A 17,549-nucleotide genomic window follows, 5' to 3' on the forward strand; every position below is an offset into this window, starting at 1 on the left:
CCCGCCCTTGCTTGCCCTCCCTGCCTGGCTGCCAGCTCTGCTCCTGCCGTTCCCTGTGCCCATGGCGCTCTCTTGCTTATTCTGTTAAGGCTGGCCTACCCTCAGAGGCCCACCTTGGCCATCCACGAGCCTCCTTCTGAGAACTGAGCCCTTTCCCTGAGTTCCCACAGCACGCTGTGTGAAGCTCTAAACTTTCTCCAGGCTGAACTTAGCTGAGCTTATTCGTGGCTGTTCCTGTCCTCAGGACCGACACAGCAAGTGCTCCGTAAGGGCTTGTTAAACTCTACTCTCCTGGGACTCCTAATCCCCCGCCAAGAGTCCACCCTAACTACCTCCTGTAAGAGCACTGAGCTCCTGGGCACTGAGCCAGGCCTAGCTCGGAATTTTCACAGACACCAGCTCGTTTAAGTTGCATAACCCTGGAAGGGGTTGTTGCCTGATGAGGAAACAAATCAGAGACGTTCAGTGACTTGTCCAAGGTTACAGAGCCTTGGAGCTCTGGATTCAAACCCAAGTCACTGTGACTCAAGACCAGTGTTTTTCCCCGTTGTAAGCAGACACAAAAGAATAACAGTCCTTTATCATTTATACTGTATTCTCATGTACATTATTTCATTTGATCCTCACAACAGCCCTGTGAGGTAGGTAGGGTTATGTATTACTGTTATGCCCATTTCACAGATGAAGAAATGGAGGTGGCTCAGTGAGGTGAGTGACTTACATAAAGTCACACAGCATGTTAGTGGTTTCACTGCTTCTGCAATTCCTCTAAAGTCAAGCTGCTTGGATTAGGGAGCACCGAAAAGATGGACAGTTTTATGGAAAAGGAAAAAGGGCAGTGGTGATTTGTAAGATTTCTTCCTCACATTGTTTTGTTGTGACCACACCTTTTGCTACTTGGTCCAAACTGGGTTCTCCATGAGGGGCTTTCCCAAATACTCTTGGCCTGGGACAGCTGTTTGTTTTTGGGATGGAGTCTCATTCTGCCGTCCAGGCTGGAGTGCAATGGCACACTCTCAGCTCACCGCAACCTCTGCTATCTGGGTTCAAGAGATTCTCCTGCATCAGCCTCCCAAATAGCTGGGGTTATAGGCGCCTGCCACCATGCCCAGCTACTTTTTGTATTTTTAGCAGAGGTGGGGTTTCACTATGTTGGCCAGGCCTTGAACTCCTGACCTCAGGTGATCTTCCCACCTCAGCCTCCCAAGAGTGCTGGGATTACAGGCATGAGCCACTGCATCTGGCAGAAAAGCTGTCAGAGAGACTCCTGGGTCCCACTGTAGGGGGGAAAGGGCCTTTACTGCTCAAGGGAATTGGCTCTGCCCATGGCCCAGTGTACAAGCTCCCTACTTACAGGGCTTATCTATGGGAAGCCCCTTTCTGGGCCCATCTCCCATGGGTGCCCATGTCACCAGGCTTCCTTGGCTTTGTCTGAGGACCCCTGCCCAGGGGGGAGGACCCTGGGACTCTCAAGGCCAAACTCACTTTAGGGATGAATCATGACGTGCAGTTTGGAGGCCTGCACAGCTCATCACCCGGTGGGAAGCAGTGCTTGGGTTGCTTGCCCTGGATGGCACCCCACAGAGACCCAGGGGTAGGACACAGGACTGCAGGGGAAGGCCGCCTTCCTGAGGGCAGGGTCTTAGGGGCCGCACATTTACCCTAAGGGTGCTATTATGGTCCACACCACTCCTGGGCTCCTTGCTGCACAGCACGCTTGGAGACCCTGTCTCTTTCCTCTGGATCTCCTCAGGGGCCGCGAATCTTCCTCTTCCAACAGAAAATGGTCAAAAGGCATATGGAGCCATAGCTTGTGGGGAAGGTGGGTGAAGTGGGGGTTACAAACGAGATGAAGCTATAACAAAAGGGGACTGACTTACAGGGGATAGAAAACAGCTAACTTTGATTCTGAAGACAGATCCCAGAGGGGAATCTGAATTCTGAGTAATAATGTTTTCAGAAAAATTTCTGGCCTCTCAAGGTGACTATTTTGAAAGCAAAGATATGTAACTGAGTGAAAGCGAAGGTCTGCCACCAAGATCCAGCAAGTGGCAGAACAGATTTTGGCTCAGTATAGGGAAGAACTTTCTAACAGTCAGCACCGTCCAACCATGGCAGGAGCTGCCTTGGGGATGGCGCGCTACCTATGAGCTGAGGTACGCAAGCAGGCCAAGGTGATCACTTGCTGGTACCCAGGGAGAGACGCTTATCCTCAGATGTGCTGGGGTGTTCTAGGGGTGGGGGAGGACTAAGCAATCATCTAATTATTTCTAACCCTGAGAATCCATAATATATTTGTTTAAAATGACCTGTTTCAATGATACCTTAAATTTTTGGGAAAACAATGACAAAAGTCAGGCGACAGACTGGATTTGGAAGCACCTTTCATTACACTGGCTCCAGACTCGTGCACATCTTTGCAGAGATAGCAGACCCTTTCTGAAGCCAGGAATCCCTTTATTCAGCCCCATCAAGAGGCACATTCCTACCTTCTGAACGCTGCCTGGACACTCATTCCTCTAGACCCTGCCACACCTCATCTCTGTCCCCCAGGAGGGGACACTAACAGGGCTCTGAGAATGCATGACATTCCAAGCCAGCCAAACACGGTCACCCCTGGGCAAACATCCACAATTATGGATGCACCCTAGGGAGGGAGGAGCAGGTGTGACAGGAACTGCTGGGGACTTTATGTCCTGGTTAACTGGAGGTGGCCTCTTGTTCTCATCCCATCCTCTCCAGCAGGGCCTTCTTGCAGATGGATAAACACGGCACTGGCTAGTGGTACAGACGGGTGGAGCCCAGGAGAAAGCTGCCACTCCTTTGTCCTGGCTGGAAAATCCTCCTGTGGCTTCCTTTAGTACACATCAGCTGACTCTTCACTTGTCACAATAGCCCATCTGCAGCTCAAAATGGCAAGAAAAAAGGTGGTTCTGTTCAGAGGACAATGGATTCCAAAAGGTGGACTTCATCATGGGGGGAATCAAGTCCTGCTACACAATTAATACAGATTAGTACAGTCCCCTGCCTCGCACCACTGGCGAGACGCCCTCCAAGACCTGGCTGACATGAGCTTCTTGGGACTTCCTGTCTCCAATGCTATGGGGTCCTTTTACCTGTACCGTATTAATCGAATAATCTTATTGTTCATAAAATCCAGAGCATGTGGGTGAGAAGAATCAATGCAGAAGCCATCGCTCAGAGCGATTTTCAGTACCTCCTCCACGAAGACCTGGAAGCTGTTGATCTGCTTGTTGGCAGGCACCACCCAGAGCCTCTTGAGGTTCTGCTTGGTGTACTCCTCCTCTGGCAGGCCCTCCACATTGGCCACCCAGTCCAGAGTCAGGTGGTTGGGGTCCTGCAAGTGGCTGGTGATGGAGGAGAGATTGCCATTGGAGCAGTAGTAGAGCTTAGAGCCAAGGAGTTTGAGGAAGAGGCAGGAGGTGCTGAAGATGTTGGCATTGAAGACCTCCATGCTGGAGGAGGAGAGGCTGTAGATCTGGGGCGCCTCGCGCACAGTGAAGTGGACCGTCTGCACATGCTGGTTCAGTGTGATGTTGAGCATGGCATTCTTCTCGGCCTTGGAGAGCTCCACTTCCTTCTCCTGCAGAGCCTCAATCAGGGGCTGCACCTGGTAGAAGTCGGCCTCCCTGCGGAGCAGGCCCATCTCCTGGAAGTCCTCGGGTAGGTCAAGGTGGGAGGTCCGCAGGAAGTTGAGGATATAGCGGAACACTTTGCCGTCACGGTCAATGAAGCAGTTGCCCTGGCTGTCCCTCTTGGTGGGCATCTTCCCGCTGAACATGGCGCCTAGCATGGAGTCAGGGAAGCTGGTCAGAGTTGCCAATGAGGTTGTATAGAGCTTCCCCCCGACGTTCAGCGTGATGGGGTCGGACATGGCAGGAGACTGGGTTGCTGGAAGTGGCCCTGGAGAGGGTGACAAGTGAGAAATGACTATAACCAAACCTCATCTGAGAACTCACAGTCCTTAACTCCTTATTGTATATCAAGCCTATGCCCTTGGGATTGAAATGAATTAATACCTGATGAATGGGTGATAATTGTTAACACTGTGCAAAGTACATTAGCTTCACTAGGGAGAAAGGAGAAAGGGAAAAGGAAACAGGAAAAGAAAGGAAAGGACCCCTAAAGCCTGGGTCCCCCTGCCGACGTTCTGTTCTAATTGGTCTGGAATACTGCCCCAGCACTGGTGTTTTGAAAGAGTTCCCTTAGTGATTCTAAATGTTCAGTTAGAATAGAGAAACACTGGTCTAAAGAAAGAAAGGAAAACGTGCCTGGACTGAAAGCTATGCTACGTGTTTATACATATATTTGCTTGCATAACAGTTGTATCAGCTGGGCACGGTGGCTCACGCCCGTAATCCCAGCACTTAGGGAGGCTGAGGCGGGTGGATCACCCGAGGTCAGGAGTTCAGGATCAGACTGGCCAACATGGTGAAACCCCATCTCTACTAAAAATACAAAAATTAGCTGGGCATGGTGGCAGGCACTTGTAATCCCAGCTGTTCAGGAGGCTGAGGCAGGAGAATCGTTTGAACTCAGGGGGTGGAGGTTGCAGTGAGCCGAGACTGCGCCATTGCACTCCAGGCTGGGCAACAAGAGTGAAACTCTGTCTCAAAAAAAAAAAAGTTGTATCATCTTTTGACATAGACAATATAATCATCCATCCCTGTCATGCAGATGAGGAAAACTGTGCCAGGATTCATTCCTCAAGCTCAGAAAGGCAAAGTGCCTTGCCAGGATTCAAACTCAGTTTCCTTTATATGAAAGAAAAATGTGTAAATGCTTACTAGCCAAAGATCGGTATTTTCTAAGTACTCAACAAATGGTCTGAGATTTATGACTCCAGGCTCAGTGCTCCTCCTTCTGTACCAATGACACTGCTGAATTGAATTATTTTTCTCTCAAAGATTTGACAATGAATGGCCATGATTAATGTCATTTCCATCTATCTTCAAGGCCCACAGTGGGTGCGTCACTCAGCTGTCCGGACTGCAAATGACAATTCTTTCTAGACTTTCACTGCTCCCATGCTGACTTGCCTTGCCATGAAGATGCTCTTGGCTCCTGGTGGCCCACCCTTTGCTGTCATAACACCCCAAGCTTCTCTGAAACTGGCTGCAAGGTCAGTGCAAATGCAGGACTCTGTCAGAGCACCCTCCTGAAGGTAACCCATCTACTCCTTAACAAAGCCCCCCGATCTCCCAGCTGTCAGCATCTATGGCTGGTGCATCTCCTTCACCACATATTCTAGAAAACAGGAGATCTCAGCTGCAGCTTCCAACACTATACCATCCCCAGAGCCAGCCTGTGGACAGACTCGGTCATCCTTCCCCGACATGGCAGGTAGGGATGCCAACAGAAACTGGCCCCAGGATTACCCCCAGAAGAGCCTGTGCTGGTAGAGGAGACGAGAGAATGAAGGCACAGTGACAAGACAGGTAGAAGATGTGGGAGACCATCGGGAATGAACCTTGGTCCATCAAAAACTATCTGGCTGGCAGACACAGTGGCTCACATCTGTAATCCCAGCACTTTGGGAGGCCGAGGCAAGCTCAGGAGTTCGAGACCAGCCTGGCCAACATGGCGAAACCCTGTCTCTACAACAACAACAACAACAACAACAACAACAACAAAACAACAAAAACAAAGCAGGGTGTGGTGGCGAGTACCTGTAGTCCTAACTACTTGGGAGGCTGAGGTGGGAGGATCGCTTGAGTGTGGGAGGTCGAGGCTGCAGTGAGCCGTGATTACACCACAGTACTCCAGCCTGGGAGACAGAGTGAGACCTGGTCTCAAAAAACAAACAAACAAACAAAACCCCATCCTGCCAAGCATGCTTACTGTCTAGATGGAGAAACAGAGGTTTGAGGAGGCACCTCCCCAAAGTCACCCAGCAGGGGTGGCGAGAACTTCTCATTTCTGCCTCCTGAAGAGGCTGACTGCACTGAGGCCTTCTTTCTCCAGAGGATGGGGGCCATGCCAGTGTGAGATATTCAGCTGCCATGCTCGACTCTCTGGCGGGGGCGGGGGTATGTCCCCTCATGGGTCCTCCCCAGTCTAACAGGGCACTTTGATATTGTAGAAAGGCATTCCCCATCTGGAGTGTTTGAGGAGAAATGAGCCCATGTGAAATACAAAATTGTCAGTAGAAGCCTGGAGCAGATGGGCTGTGAGACGGTGGGGAGGTCCCACAGAGGTGTGGGCGAGCTGCCGCTGGGGGCGTGGCTGCTGCTGTGGAGACTGACTGCCAGGCAGCAACTGGGGAGGGCGCTGTGACTCAGGGCTGAATCTGGCCAATTCTGTCTCCAGAGGCCCCAGGCAGGAGCTGGACACAGGAGTGGGTCCCCTTTACTTAGTCCAGAATCTTCTTCCCTGTTGCCCTCTTTTTATTCTTTCTGGATAGAAATGTGCATGTTCTAGTTTCAGTCTCTCTTTCTCCTTAAAAACAAACACCCGCCTCCCAACACTGGGTTTCAGGCCCAGGCTCTGTGAAGTGGCTCAACTCCATGGCAGGAAAAGGAGCAGGTGTCAGAGAGAACACGGACAGTTCCATGGTCCACAGACCCTTCTCTCTTCCATGCATTAGGGCTGAAGTGCTCAGAGCATTACAGGCAGGGGAGGTCAGGAGCAACAGGGCATTCCCTAGGACCCCTGGATAGGTGCTCAAACTCCTATTTCTCTGCTCGCAAAAGCAGCAGAGCACCTGCTTTCCTGTGCCCCCGATGACGTCATGGCTCCCAGTCGTTTGTCCGGGGAGAGCAGCACAGTTGTACAGGCAGTCAGGGCAGACGCTGGCCAGCACGCAGGTATTCTGCTCCGAGTATAGGGAGCTCTCTGTGGTGATCTCCCCTTACCTATTGAGTCACAGAGCTCAGTCCTCTAAGCCCTTCTTTTCTTTTTTTTTTTTTTTTTTTGAGACAGAGTCTCGCTGGCACCAGGCTAGAGTGCAGTGGTGTGATCTCAGCTCACTACAACCTCTGCCTCCCAGAATTCAAGTGACACTCCTGCCTCAGCCTCCCAAGTAGCTGCGATTACAGGCGCACACCACCACAACAGGCTAATTTATTTTTGTATTTTTAGTAGAGATGGGATTTCACCATGTTGGCCAGGATGGTTTCGATCTCTTGACCTCGTGATCTGTCTGCCTTGGCCTCCCCAAGTGTTGGGATTATAGGCGTGAGCCACCGTGCCTGGTCTAAGCCCCTATTTTCTAGTCACAGGGCCACAGTGTCCATCATCACAAATCTACGGCCCTGCTACAAAAGGCACAATGGCGTGACACAAGGGGAGCTTCATGAGTCGGCGGAGGTTTGCAGTCGGGTAGTGTGAACTAACACCACTGAGCCTCAGCCCCCCATGGCTTCCCAGCTGCCTCCTGGCCACCTCCACCTGGATATTCTGCAAGCGAGGCACGAGAACAGGGTCTGGAGACATGGAACCAGGCCAATTTGTGCTAACTTCATGAAAGAGAAAACACCAAGGTCTGGGGGCAAAAAATCTGAGGCCAATTCTGCTGACTTCCCAAAGCTGGATCAAAAGGAAAACCCTGGGTCTGGGGGCAGGGACCCTAAGGCCAATTAACACCAAATTCCTAAAGCTGAACCAAGAGGAAGAACCCTATCTCCCCAGCTGGGTGACAAAGGATCAAAACGCTTCTCTCCCAGCAACGCTCCCACTCCACCATGTCTCAGATGGAAAGGGAGGGGCCTTAGATTGGGACCATCCCTCTATCTGCATAGGGTGCCCATTCACCTCAGCCTTTAATCAGCCACAGACTAAATCCTTCGTCCAGATAAGGGGTAGCTGATAAGAACCTCAAATGGGGTATTTAAAGCCCAGAGAACTTTGTAACTGGGCCTTTGAGTTCCTTGCTCCGGCTCACTCCTACCCTGTGGAGTGCTTTCTCACTTTAATTCCTGCTTTCGCTGCTTTGTTCCTGCATTTCATTCCCCTGCTACTCTTTCTATTATTATTTTTTTAGTAGAGACAGATTTTACTATGTTGGCCAGGGTGGTCTTGGACTGACCTCAACTGATCCGCCACCTAGGCCTCCCAAAGTGTGGGGGTTACCACGTCCAGCCCCTCTGCTACTTTGTTCAAAATGCCAAGGACCTGGACAACTCCTAGTCAAGACCCTCCACCAGTAACACAGGTACCAGAAGCCTCACCTGTGCATTCCTGTGCCCCTAACTCTGCTGGGAACTCTTCTCAGCCACCCAACTGCCTGAGGGAGGCAGCCCCAACTCCAGCCCTACAGGTTGTCTTCACTGTCTCCTTGAACCCATCCCTATAGCTACTCCCAGAGCTCAGGCCTCATCCCTGCCCCCTGCACCCCTACATCCTCACTTGGCTCCCTGCCTTCTGTGTACTTTCCTTTCTGGTCTGCAGACCTTCCTGAAGCACCGGCCCTGCCCAAACCACCTTCTTCTTCCCCTCTCATGTCTAACCCTGCCCTCCACGCACTCCGGACACCACTGAGTCAGTCTCCTTCATGCTGTCACCTGCCCTGCCTTTGCTGTCCCTAGACCACCCTTGTCTACCTTCTCTACCCTCTCTGCTGTCTACCTTTCAGGCCCAGCCTATGAGTCATCACCTCTGTATGGCTGTCCCCAATCTCCAGTAGGTTAACAGCTCTCCTCTCAGGGCTTCCTGGTGCCTTGCACAAACCCCTCTGGCAGCACTCACCGTTCCATCTGCAGTGATCTGCTTTGCACATGGCCCTCTTCCCTGGCTCTATCAAAATGCTGATCAGTGGACATCCATATGGGGAAAAAAAGAACCTTGGTCCATCTCTTATGTCATATATGAAAAATAAACTCAAAACAGATCATAGACCTAAATACAAAATTTAGAACTACACAACTTCTAGGAGAAAATCTTTGCAACTGTGGATTAGGCGAAGATTTCTTGGATAGGACCTAAAAGGGACAAACCATTAAAAACATCAATAAACTAGACTTCATCCAAATAGAAAACGTCTGCTCTTCAAAAGACACTGTTAAGGAAATGAAAGAATAAGACACGGAGAAAATACTTGCAGAACACCTATGTGATAAAGGATTGTTAACCAGAATATATAAAGGACTCTCAAAACTCAGTAACTCGGTAAGAAAATAACCCAATTAAAAAACAGACAAAGCTGGGTGCAGTGGCTCATGCCTGTAATCACGGCACTTTGGGAGGCTGAGGCGGGCAGATCACTTGAGCCCAGGAGTTCAAGAACAGCCTGGCCAACATGGCGAAACCCTATCTCTACTTAAAAAAAAAAACAAAAAACAAAAAACAAAAAATAACCAGACAAAAGATCTAACAAATACTCCAGCAAAGAAGATATGTAGATGACTGACAATCACATGAAAAGATGGTCAATATCATTAGTCATTACAGTATGAAAATTGAAACCACAATTACATGCTACTATACACCTATTACAGTGGCTCATATGAAAACTGACAATGCCAAATGAAGGTGAGTACACAGAACAATGGAAACCTCATACACTGCTGGCAAATGGTAACCACTGTTGAAAATAGTTTGGCATATGGTATGGTTTGGCTCTGTGTCCCCACCCAAATCTCACCCTGAATTGTAATAATCCCCATGTGTCAAGAGCAGGACTAGGTGGAGATGACTGAATCATTGGGGTGGTTTTCCTCATGCTGTTCTTGTGATAGCAAGTGAGTTCTTAAGAGATCTGATGGTTTTATAAGGGGTTTCCCCTTTGCTTGGAACTTCTCCTTGCTGCTGCCATGTGAAGAAGGACATGTTTGCTTCCCCTTCTGCCATTATTTTAAGTTTTCTGAGGCCTCCCTAGTCCTGTGGAACTGTGAGTCAATTAAACCTCTTTCCTTTATAAATTACCCAGTCTCGGGTATGTCGTTATTAGCAGTCTGAGAATGGACTAATACAGCATACAATTATCCCATGACAATGACCCTGCTCCTAGATATTTCAGCCATGAAATGGAGACATATGTCCATGCAAAGACTCGTATGTGAATGTTTATGGCAGCTTATTCATAACTGCCCAAACTCAGAAACAACTAAAATGTAAACAGATAAACAAATTGTAGTACATCCATACAACAGAATATGACTCAGCAATATATAGGAACTACTAAAAGACATTACCACATACCTGAATTTCAAAAGCATTACATCAAGTGAAAGAAGTCAGCCTCAGAAGGTTATATGGTGCATGATTCTATTTGTATAACATTCTGGCAAAGGCAAAACTATAAAGACAGAAATCAGATTAAGTGAATTCCCGGGGCTGGGTTAGAGAGAAAAGACTGGCTACAAAGAAACACAAGGCATATTTTGGAGTGATGGGAATATTCTATTAGGTTGGCACCAAAGGAATATGATGTGGTGGTGGTCAAATGTCTTTATAAAGGCTGTCAAAATTCATGTAACTGTACACATCTAAAAGGGTGAATTTTGGCCAGCTGGGGTGGTTCATGCCTATAATCCCAGTACTTTGAGAGGCCAAGGCAGGAGGGTCACTTGAGCCCAGGAGTTCAAGACCAGCCTGGAAAACATAGTGAGACCTGTGTCTCAATTTAAAAAAAAAAAAAAGGGGGGGGGTAAATTTTACCATACGTAAATTTTATCTCCATAAACAGGAAAAAAATGAAGGTTGTGACCTATTGGCAAGTCACGACATCAATACAGTTAAGTGGGTTGTGACCAATTATATATTGTTGTGAACCTTTTGTTTCAGTTGTGTGTCCATGAACTGGATCACGGTATCTTCATACTGTGGGTGACAAAACAATTTTTTTTGGGAACCACTGCCTAGCTTGTGGGCTGAGAGCAACTGCATGTCTCACGTCTGCATAGTCACCGCCTCGCACTCGGGGGAGGGGTTGTGTGATACTGTGATATAATAAGCAATATACATTTTAGATTTGTCCCCAGCTGTTGGCCAGGGTTAAAAACATTGTAATTTCCCTAGTGATAATAGCTATAGGAACTTCTTCTATTTTAGTAATTGATTTTGTCCCAGTAGGTGGAGGCTGCAGTGAGCCAAGATCATGCCACTGCACTCTGGTTTGGGTGACAGAGCCAGGCCTCATTCCAAAGCCCGCCCACCCCCCAATTAATTATAGTTGTTATGTTGTCCTAATCCAAATCTCAATAGTATTTTTCAAAAAAGATTGAATAATTAAAATTTTAATCTGGAAGCACTGATGACTGATAATCTGAAAGAATATTTGAATAAGACATCTTAGCACAATGTATTTAAACCAGATTATAAAGCAATGACATTTCACTCCATGGTTTTAAAACAATGAGAAGAGAAGGAATTTGGTAACAAATGTGAAGAGACACAACTAGCAATGTTTAAAAATAAACATATTGATAAATATATTGATCCTTACAACTCTGGGACCCAGGCAGGACTGATCACATTGTCTTTATTTCAAAGACAACCTAAAGCAGACCCAAAGAGTGTGAATCCCTTGCCGAGGGCTTCATGTGCATTCTTGATCTCAGAGTCATGGCGTCTGGGAAGTCTGGACACCCTTCAGAGAACCAGTCCTTTAGAGGTCTTCGGCAGGAAGCTGAACCCAGCCACAGAGGGCCTAGCCAACAGCCTGTATACTCATGGCGACCTGGAGTAGGCAAAGGCTCTTTTCTGTGCCGTTTCCTTTTTTCCTACATTACTGTCCACTTCCATAACCAGCATTACTTCCATAGTGAAATGACTTACCATGCAATCCTGTCGGTGGGGACTAGCTGTTTTAACAATAAACATACCGAGTAATGAAAATTGTCCATCTATCATCTATCAATCAATCACCTATCCATCATTTCCTAGCTGTGCTCACTCATAAAGCCTAGAAATGACACCCAGTAGCAATAAACACACCTAGCCCTGGATCTTTGTTTCCGAATGTCACCATCTCTTCTAAAAGAAACCAGGGCTTCCTGGAGAAACTGATGATTCCTGGATTTTTACAGGAAAAGTTCAAGGTGACTTCATATAGACCAATGAATTAAAAAAAAAAAAAAAGAACAACAACAAAAAAACAAACAACAGTCCAGGCTGGGTGCGGTAGCTCATGCCTGTAATCTCAGCAGTTTGGGAGGCCGAGGCAGGCGGATCACATGACGTCAGGAGTTGGAAGACCAGCCTGGCTAACATAGCAAAACCCCATCTCTACTAAAAATACAAAAAAAAGCTGGGCAGGGTGACCCGTGCCTGTTATCCCAGCTACTTGGGAGACTGAGGCAGGAGAATCACTTGAACCTGGGAAGTGGAGGTTGCAGTGAGCCAAGATCGCACCACTGCACTCCAGCCTGGGCAACAGAGTGAGACTCTGTCTCAAAAACAAACAAAAAACAGGAGTCCATAATGTTATTCCCCAAAGAGAGGGTGAGAAGAAGGGAGTGAGAAAGATAGAGACAGGGAAAATTTATTCTATAAAAAAGAATACTAGCTAATAAACACAGAAGGAATGGTAGAATTAGAAAATTACCAATTTGCAACCCTCAGTGTTGCTATTCAAGCAAGGATCATCCAAGGATGTGGTGTGAAAGGTTATCAGGAACACATAATTATAACAGACTCAGAGAATCACTTCACAGATGACTTATTAATTGTAAGAGAGAAAAGTGTACCCTTACGATAGAGAGATCAGGTTGCCATGATCTTACCTAATAATCAAATGTAGCATTCATGGATAGTAAGACCCTGACATCATATCCTCCTGACATGCAGTAAGTACACATATTGCCAAAAACTCAAATCTAACCCGAATCTAATCATTGATAAACCAATCAAACATATTTAAATAGGTGGAGAAGCTCTACTTATTTATTTACTTATTTGAGATACAGTCACATTCTGTTGCCCAGGCTAGAATGCAGTGGCACAATCTCGGCTCACTGCAACCTCCATCTCCTGGGTACAAGCATCTCCTGCCTCAGCCTCCCGAGTAGCTGGGAGTATAGGCACGCACAACTATGTACGGCTAATTTTTGTATTTTTAGTTGAGATGGGGTTTCACCATGTTGGCCAGGCTCGTCTCAAACTCCTGACCTCAAGTGATCCGCCCGTCTTGGCCTCCCAAAATGTTGGTATTACAGACATAAGCCACCATGCCAAGGGGCTCTATTTAGATTAAATGAGTTGATAAAAGAGATATAATAAAATGCAATATGTACATCTTGACTGGATCTGATTTTAAAAACCAGAAACTATATAAAGTATTTTTGGGCAATTATAAATTTTTTTTCTTTTTTGAGACAGGGTCTTACTCTGTCGCCCAGGCTGGAGTGCAGTGGCGCAATCATGGTTCATTGCAGCCTTGACATCCCCAGGCTCAGGTGATCTTCCCAAGTAGCTGGGACTACAGGTGCATGCTACCACATCCTGCTAAATTTTGTAGTTTTTGTAGAGATGGGGTTTCACTATGTTGCCCAGGCTGGCCTTGAACTCCTGGGCTCAAGCAATCTGTCCGCCTTGGCCTCCCAAAGTGCTGGGGTTACAGGCGTGACCCACTGCACCTGGCAGAAAATTTTTAATAACTATTACATTGGGTAATACTGACTTCTTGCTTATTATGCATAATGTATTATGGTTATGTAGTAGAATGTCCTTATCAGGGGATACATGTTGAAGAATTTAGGGGTCAAACGTCAATCAACATGTCTGTAACTTACTTTTAAACAATTTGGCCAAAAAAGTGTGTGTTTGTGTAAAAGCACAATTGGCAAATTGTGAACTGGCGTATCTAGGTTAAGGGTTGTACTTTAAGCTTTAATGCAAGCTTGAAAATTTTAAAAAATTTGTATTTTAAAAGAAGGGAGAAGAACACTTCCTTCATAAGGCCAATAGATGTAAAGTTACAGTCACAGTGCCAGACCCCAATAAATAGCCAGACTTAGTAAGTTACAGATTTACTACTACTACTTAGAAGTGTGAAAAGTTCATAATTTTCCTTCCCGAGTGTTGCTGAATTTTGAAGGGTGAGGATGCCAACCAGGGCTAAGTGGTGGAGGAGTTAGAATCTAAGCCTGGGTGGGCAGTCTGGATAGACCCACCACCCACAGAAACCACACCACTAGGCCATTTTTTTTTTTTTTTTTGAGACAGAGTTTCACTCTGTCACCCAGGCTGGAGTTCAGTGGCATGATCTCGGCTCACTGTGACCTCCACCTCCCAGGTTCAAGCGATTCTTCTGCCTCAGCCTCCTGAATAGCTGGGATTACAGAAGCGTGCCACACGCCTGGCTAATTTTTGTATTTTTTGTAGAGACAGGGTTTCACCATGTTGGCCAGGCTAGTCTCAAGCTCCTGACCTCAAGCGATCCACCCACCTCGGCCTCCCAAAGTGCTGGGATTACAGACGTGAGCCACTGTGCCCGGCCAGGCCTGCCTATCTTCTGTGCTGTGATTCTGCCTGGGAGAAGACGGCTGTTCAGGCCTTGTTTTTCCTGCTTCGTCATGAACCCAGAATCTCTGTACCCCGGCAGGAAAGAAACTCCTGTCATGACTCACTGTGAATGTTGACAAAGTCCACTCCTGGGCCTCAGAAATGTCAAGGATGGGCAGAAAGAACTGGAGAGAGGCCAGGCGCAGTGGCTCATGCCTGTAATCCCAGCACTTGGAAGGCCCAGGTGGGAGGATCGTTTCAGTTCAGGAGTTTGAGAGACCACCCTGGATACCATAATGAGACCTCGTTTCTATAGAGAAAAAAAAAGTTAGATTGCTTGAGCCTGGCAGGTCAGGCTGCAGTGAGCCGAGATCACGCTAGTGCACTCCAGCTTGGGCAATAGAGCAAGACCCTATCTCAAAAGAAAAAAAAAAAAAAGAACTGGAGAGGCTGTGTGGGGTAGGCGCAGACCATGCATAGTATTGGGCATTACCTGGGTTTGTATTTGAATCATCCCCTGCCCCTTACTAGCTGTGCAGCCCTAGGCACGTTCCTGGGCAGATGATGATCCTAACAATAACAAACACTACAACAGTAATAATAATGGCTAACATTTATTGAGCAGTTATTACCGTGCTAGGTACTTTATACATGTTAATCTCTTTCAATCTCACACATGAAGTAGATACTATTACATACCTACTTTACAGACCAACCAAACCAGGCCCTCTTCAACTTCTGCAATTTGGCATCTGCCATCCCCTCTGCCTGGATCTTGAAGACAAATCCCATGCATCGGCCAGGTCTCTCAGCTGGAATTTATTTCTTCTCTGCATCTCCGGAGAATTTTATTCTAACCCCTTACCACCGCCAACTTTACTTAAGTAAATGGATGCCTGGCTCCCCTGCTGGGGCTGGGGGTGCCCCTTTCTATATCCACAGAAGCATGTAGAATAGGGAAAGAGGAAGAAATTTCTCTCCTGTTTAGTCAGATCCATTTTCCCCACCTGGATTTTTAAAACTTTCTAATTTTGAAATGCTCTCTTGAATTTTCAATCTGAAATCTAAAGGCATGTGACAAGGCCAAGGTGATTACTTGGGAGTAAATGCAAGGAGAGTTTCCACTACGTAAGGGAATGGATAGCACGTGGCTGGGTAAATTTCAAGAAAGACAATGCTCAGAGTGACTACTGTGTCTTCCAGTAAGTCGGAGACTTCCCCACCTTACCCCACCGGGGAAAGGACTCTTTGCCTTGAAGCCCCCAGGACGACTACTCTTTCTTCACCTCCCCTTCCTGATCACCCCACATCAGACAGCTGCATCTATAATTCTGTCTTGCCCAGTCCATATCTCTAAGAAGCCCGTAGGCTGCTCTATTACCATCACAACCCATAGGTAGGGAGAGAAAAGGTGCTTCTAGACACAGTGACCCCAGAATGAGTTGCGCAAAAGGCAGGAGCAGAGAGAGGTGGGCTGGAAGAAGGACACCACAGAATCTGGCATGGCAAGGTATTCTTTCACCTGGCATAGACCTCCAACCACCACTACCATCCCCTAACCTCTTCCAGAACTTTCCTTCACCTTCTCAGCTCACTCTCACGCTTCAACTTGTGCTTTTCCTCAGGCACCAGCACCCCATTTCAAACTGCTCTCTTCGACCATCCTGGCTAACCCGGTGAAACCCCGTCTCTATTAAAAAACACAAAAAACTAGCCGGCCGAGGTGGCGGGCGCCTGTAGTCCCAGCTACTCGGGAGGCTGAGGCAGGAGAATGGCGTGAACCCGGGAAAGCGGAGCTTGCAGTGAGCTGAGATCCGGCCACTGCACCCCAGCCTGGGCGACAGAGTGAGACTCCGTCTCAAAAAAAAAAAAAAAAAACAAAAAACTGCTCTCTTCCTACCGTCTCCACCAAACAGTAAGTTATAAACACTGTGCTTTCAAATCCATCTCATTTCATCCTCACAGTACCACAGGAGGGCTGCCTCACAGGCTGCCATTCGGAAGGGTTGGGGGGACTGGTCCTGCCAGAAAATTTGCGAAGGTCAGGGCATCAAAACTTTTCTTTCTTTCCTGCCTGCCATGCCAAGCTAAACCCCTTCCTCCCCGAGTGCAGGGGAAAAAGCAACGTATTTGAAGTAAGGAGTCCTGACTGGTTTTAGGCAAGTCCCTTCGCTTTTCTGAGTCTCACATTCCTCACCCGTCAACCGCTATGGGGACGTCTCTACTTTCCAGGGCGTAAGAGGTCAAGGAGATCACGGGTGTGCCGCACTGAGCTTGGGGATGGACTCTTTATTTCCAGTCAGTAAAGGGAGGTGTTGTATGCATCACAGGCTTTTGCCCACGCCGCCACAGCGCTGCCGGCCCAGGGCTCTCCAAACCGGGGCGAGTTCCCTGTCATCTGTGTCTCCGCCCTTCCTTCCCCAGTCCCACCCAGGCTGGCCTCATTGGCTTTTTCCGCACCCACTCCCCAGTCCGAGAGCCCCGACTCCGACCTGACAAGTGCCCCACCCCGACCCAGATACCCCGCCCCTCCCTGCCCCACCCACCAAGGACTCCTCCCACAGTCCGGACCCTCATTATCCGGGCTTTTCCGACTATCACCATCCGCCCTAGTTCCTCCCACCAGCCTCACCCCTCTAAGAGCTCTGGCCCCCTTCGGCTCACCTCGCGCCGAAACGCGCCCCCTCCCCCGCAGCCACAGGCGCTGCCATCCCCATTTCACAGATGGGAATGGCGAGGCTGGGATAAATTAGTCTCATGGTAAGACAGGTGCCCAGTGGGCCCACGTACCCTCGTCGGTAGTCCCCGAGCCCTGCGACCCCGGCCGCACTGCACCCACCTCCTGCCCTCGCTCTGCAGCCTCCCCTCCGCGAGCGGCCAGCGCAGCTTTGCGAGGAGGGCGGAGGGTCGGAGCCCAGCCCAGGGGCGTGGCGGTCCGGAGTCCGCGCGCTGCCTCCGGGACTGGTAGTTCTCTCTGGGTTCCTGGCAGCTCATTGCGTCGAGAGCGAACTCCATCTCCCAAGAGGCATTGCTGCGAGTTGCTCTGCGCCCCGCCTCGTCCCCGCGGGTGTCCGGCTGGCTGGCCTTAAAGGGGACGCGGTCAGAGTGGCAGCTAGCGGGGTGGCCCTCGCTCCGGCTCCGCCCAA

General features: G+C 48.5%; 1 protein-coding gene across 4 annotated transcripts; it reads right to left on the reverse strand.

Annotated features, from left to right (window-relative positions):
• Nucleotides 1–568: 568 nt before the first annotated feature.
• Nucleotides 569–17,445, reverse strand: KCTD21 (potassium channel tetramerization domain containing 21). 4 transcript variants are annotated; one of them, XM_033204330.1, is made up of 2 exons: nt 17,243–17,445; nt 569–3,924 (listed from the first exon to the last, which is right to left on the reverse strand). In XM_033204330.1, exon 2 carries the CDS (start codon nt 3,893–3,895, stop codon nt 3,113–3,115), a length of 783 nt encoding a protein of 260 aa, XP_033060221.1. In that variant the 5' UTR covers nt 3,896–3,924; nt 17,243–17,445; the 3' UTR covers nt 569–3,112. The 4 variants fall into 4 exon arrangements, with proteins under 4 accessions (XP_033060221.1, XP_033060222.1, XP_033060220.1 ...); XM_033204331.1 differs by having other exon boundaries at nt 17,194–17,300; XM_033204329.1 differs by lacking the exon at nt 17,243–17,445 and adding an exon at nt 8,707–9,169.
• Between the last annotated feature and the right edge of the window lie 104 nt (nt 17,446–17,549).

Source organism: Trachypithecus francoisi, unplaced genomic scaffold, assembly GCF_009764315.1.
Source record: "Trachypithecus francoisi isolate TF-2019V2 unplaced genomic scaffold, Tfra_2.0 Lachesis_group8, whole genome shotgun sequence".
Classification (NCBI taxonomy): Eukaryota; Metazoa; Chordata; class Mammalia; order Primates; family Cercopithecidae; genus Trachypithecus; species Trachypithecus francoisi.

What these genes read in the sequence shown, in the direction of transcription:
- KCTD21 (XM_033204329.1), bottom strand. Translation starts at nt 8,737, where the DNA reads ATGTGCAAAGCAGATCACTGCAGATGGAACG. An exon ending in AGATCACTGCAGATGGAACG is followed by an intron (nt 3,925 to 8,706) that starts GTGAGTGCTGCC and finishes CACCCTCTCCAG; the next exon opens with GGCCACTTCCAGCAACCCAG.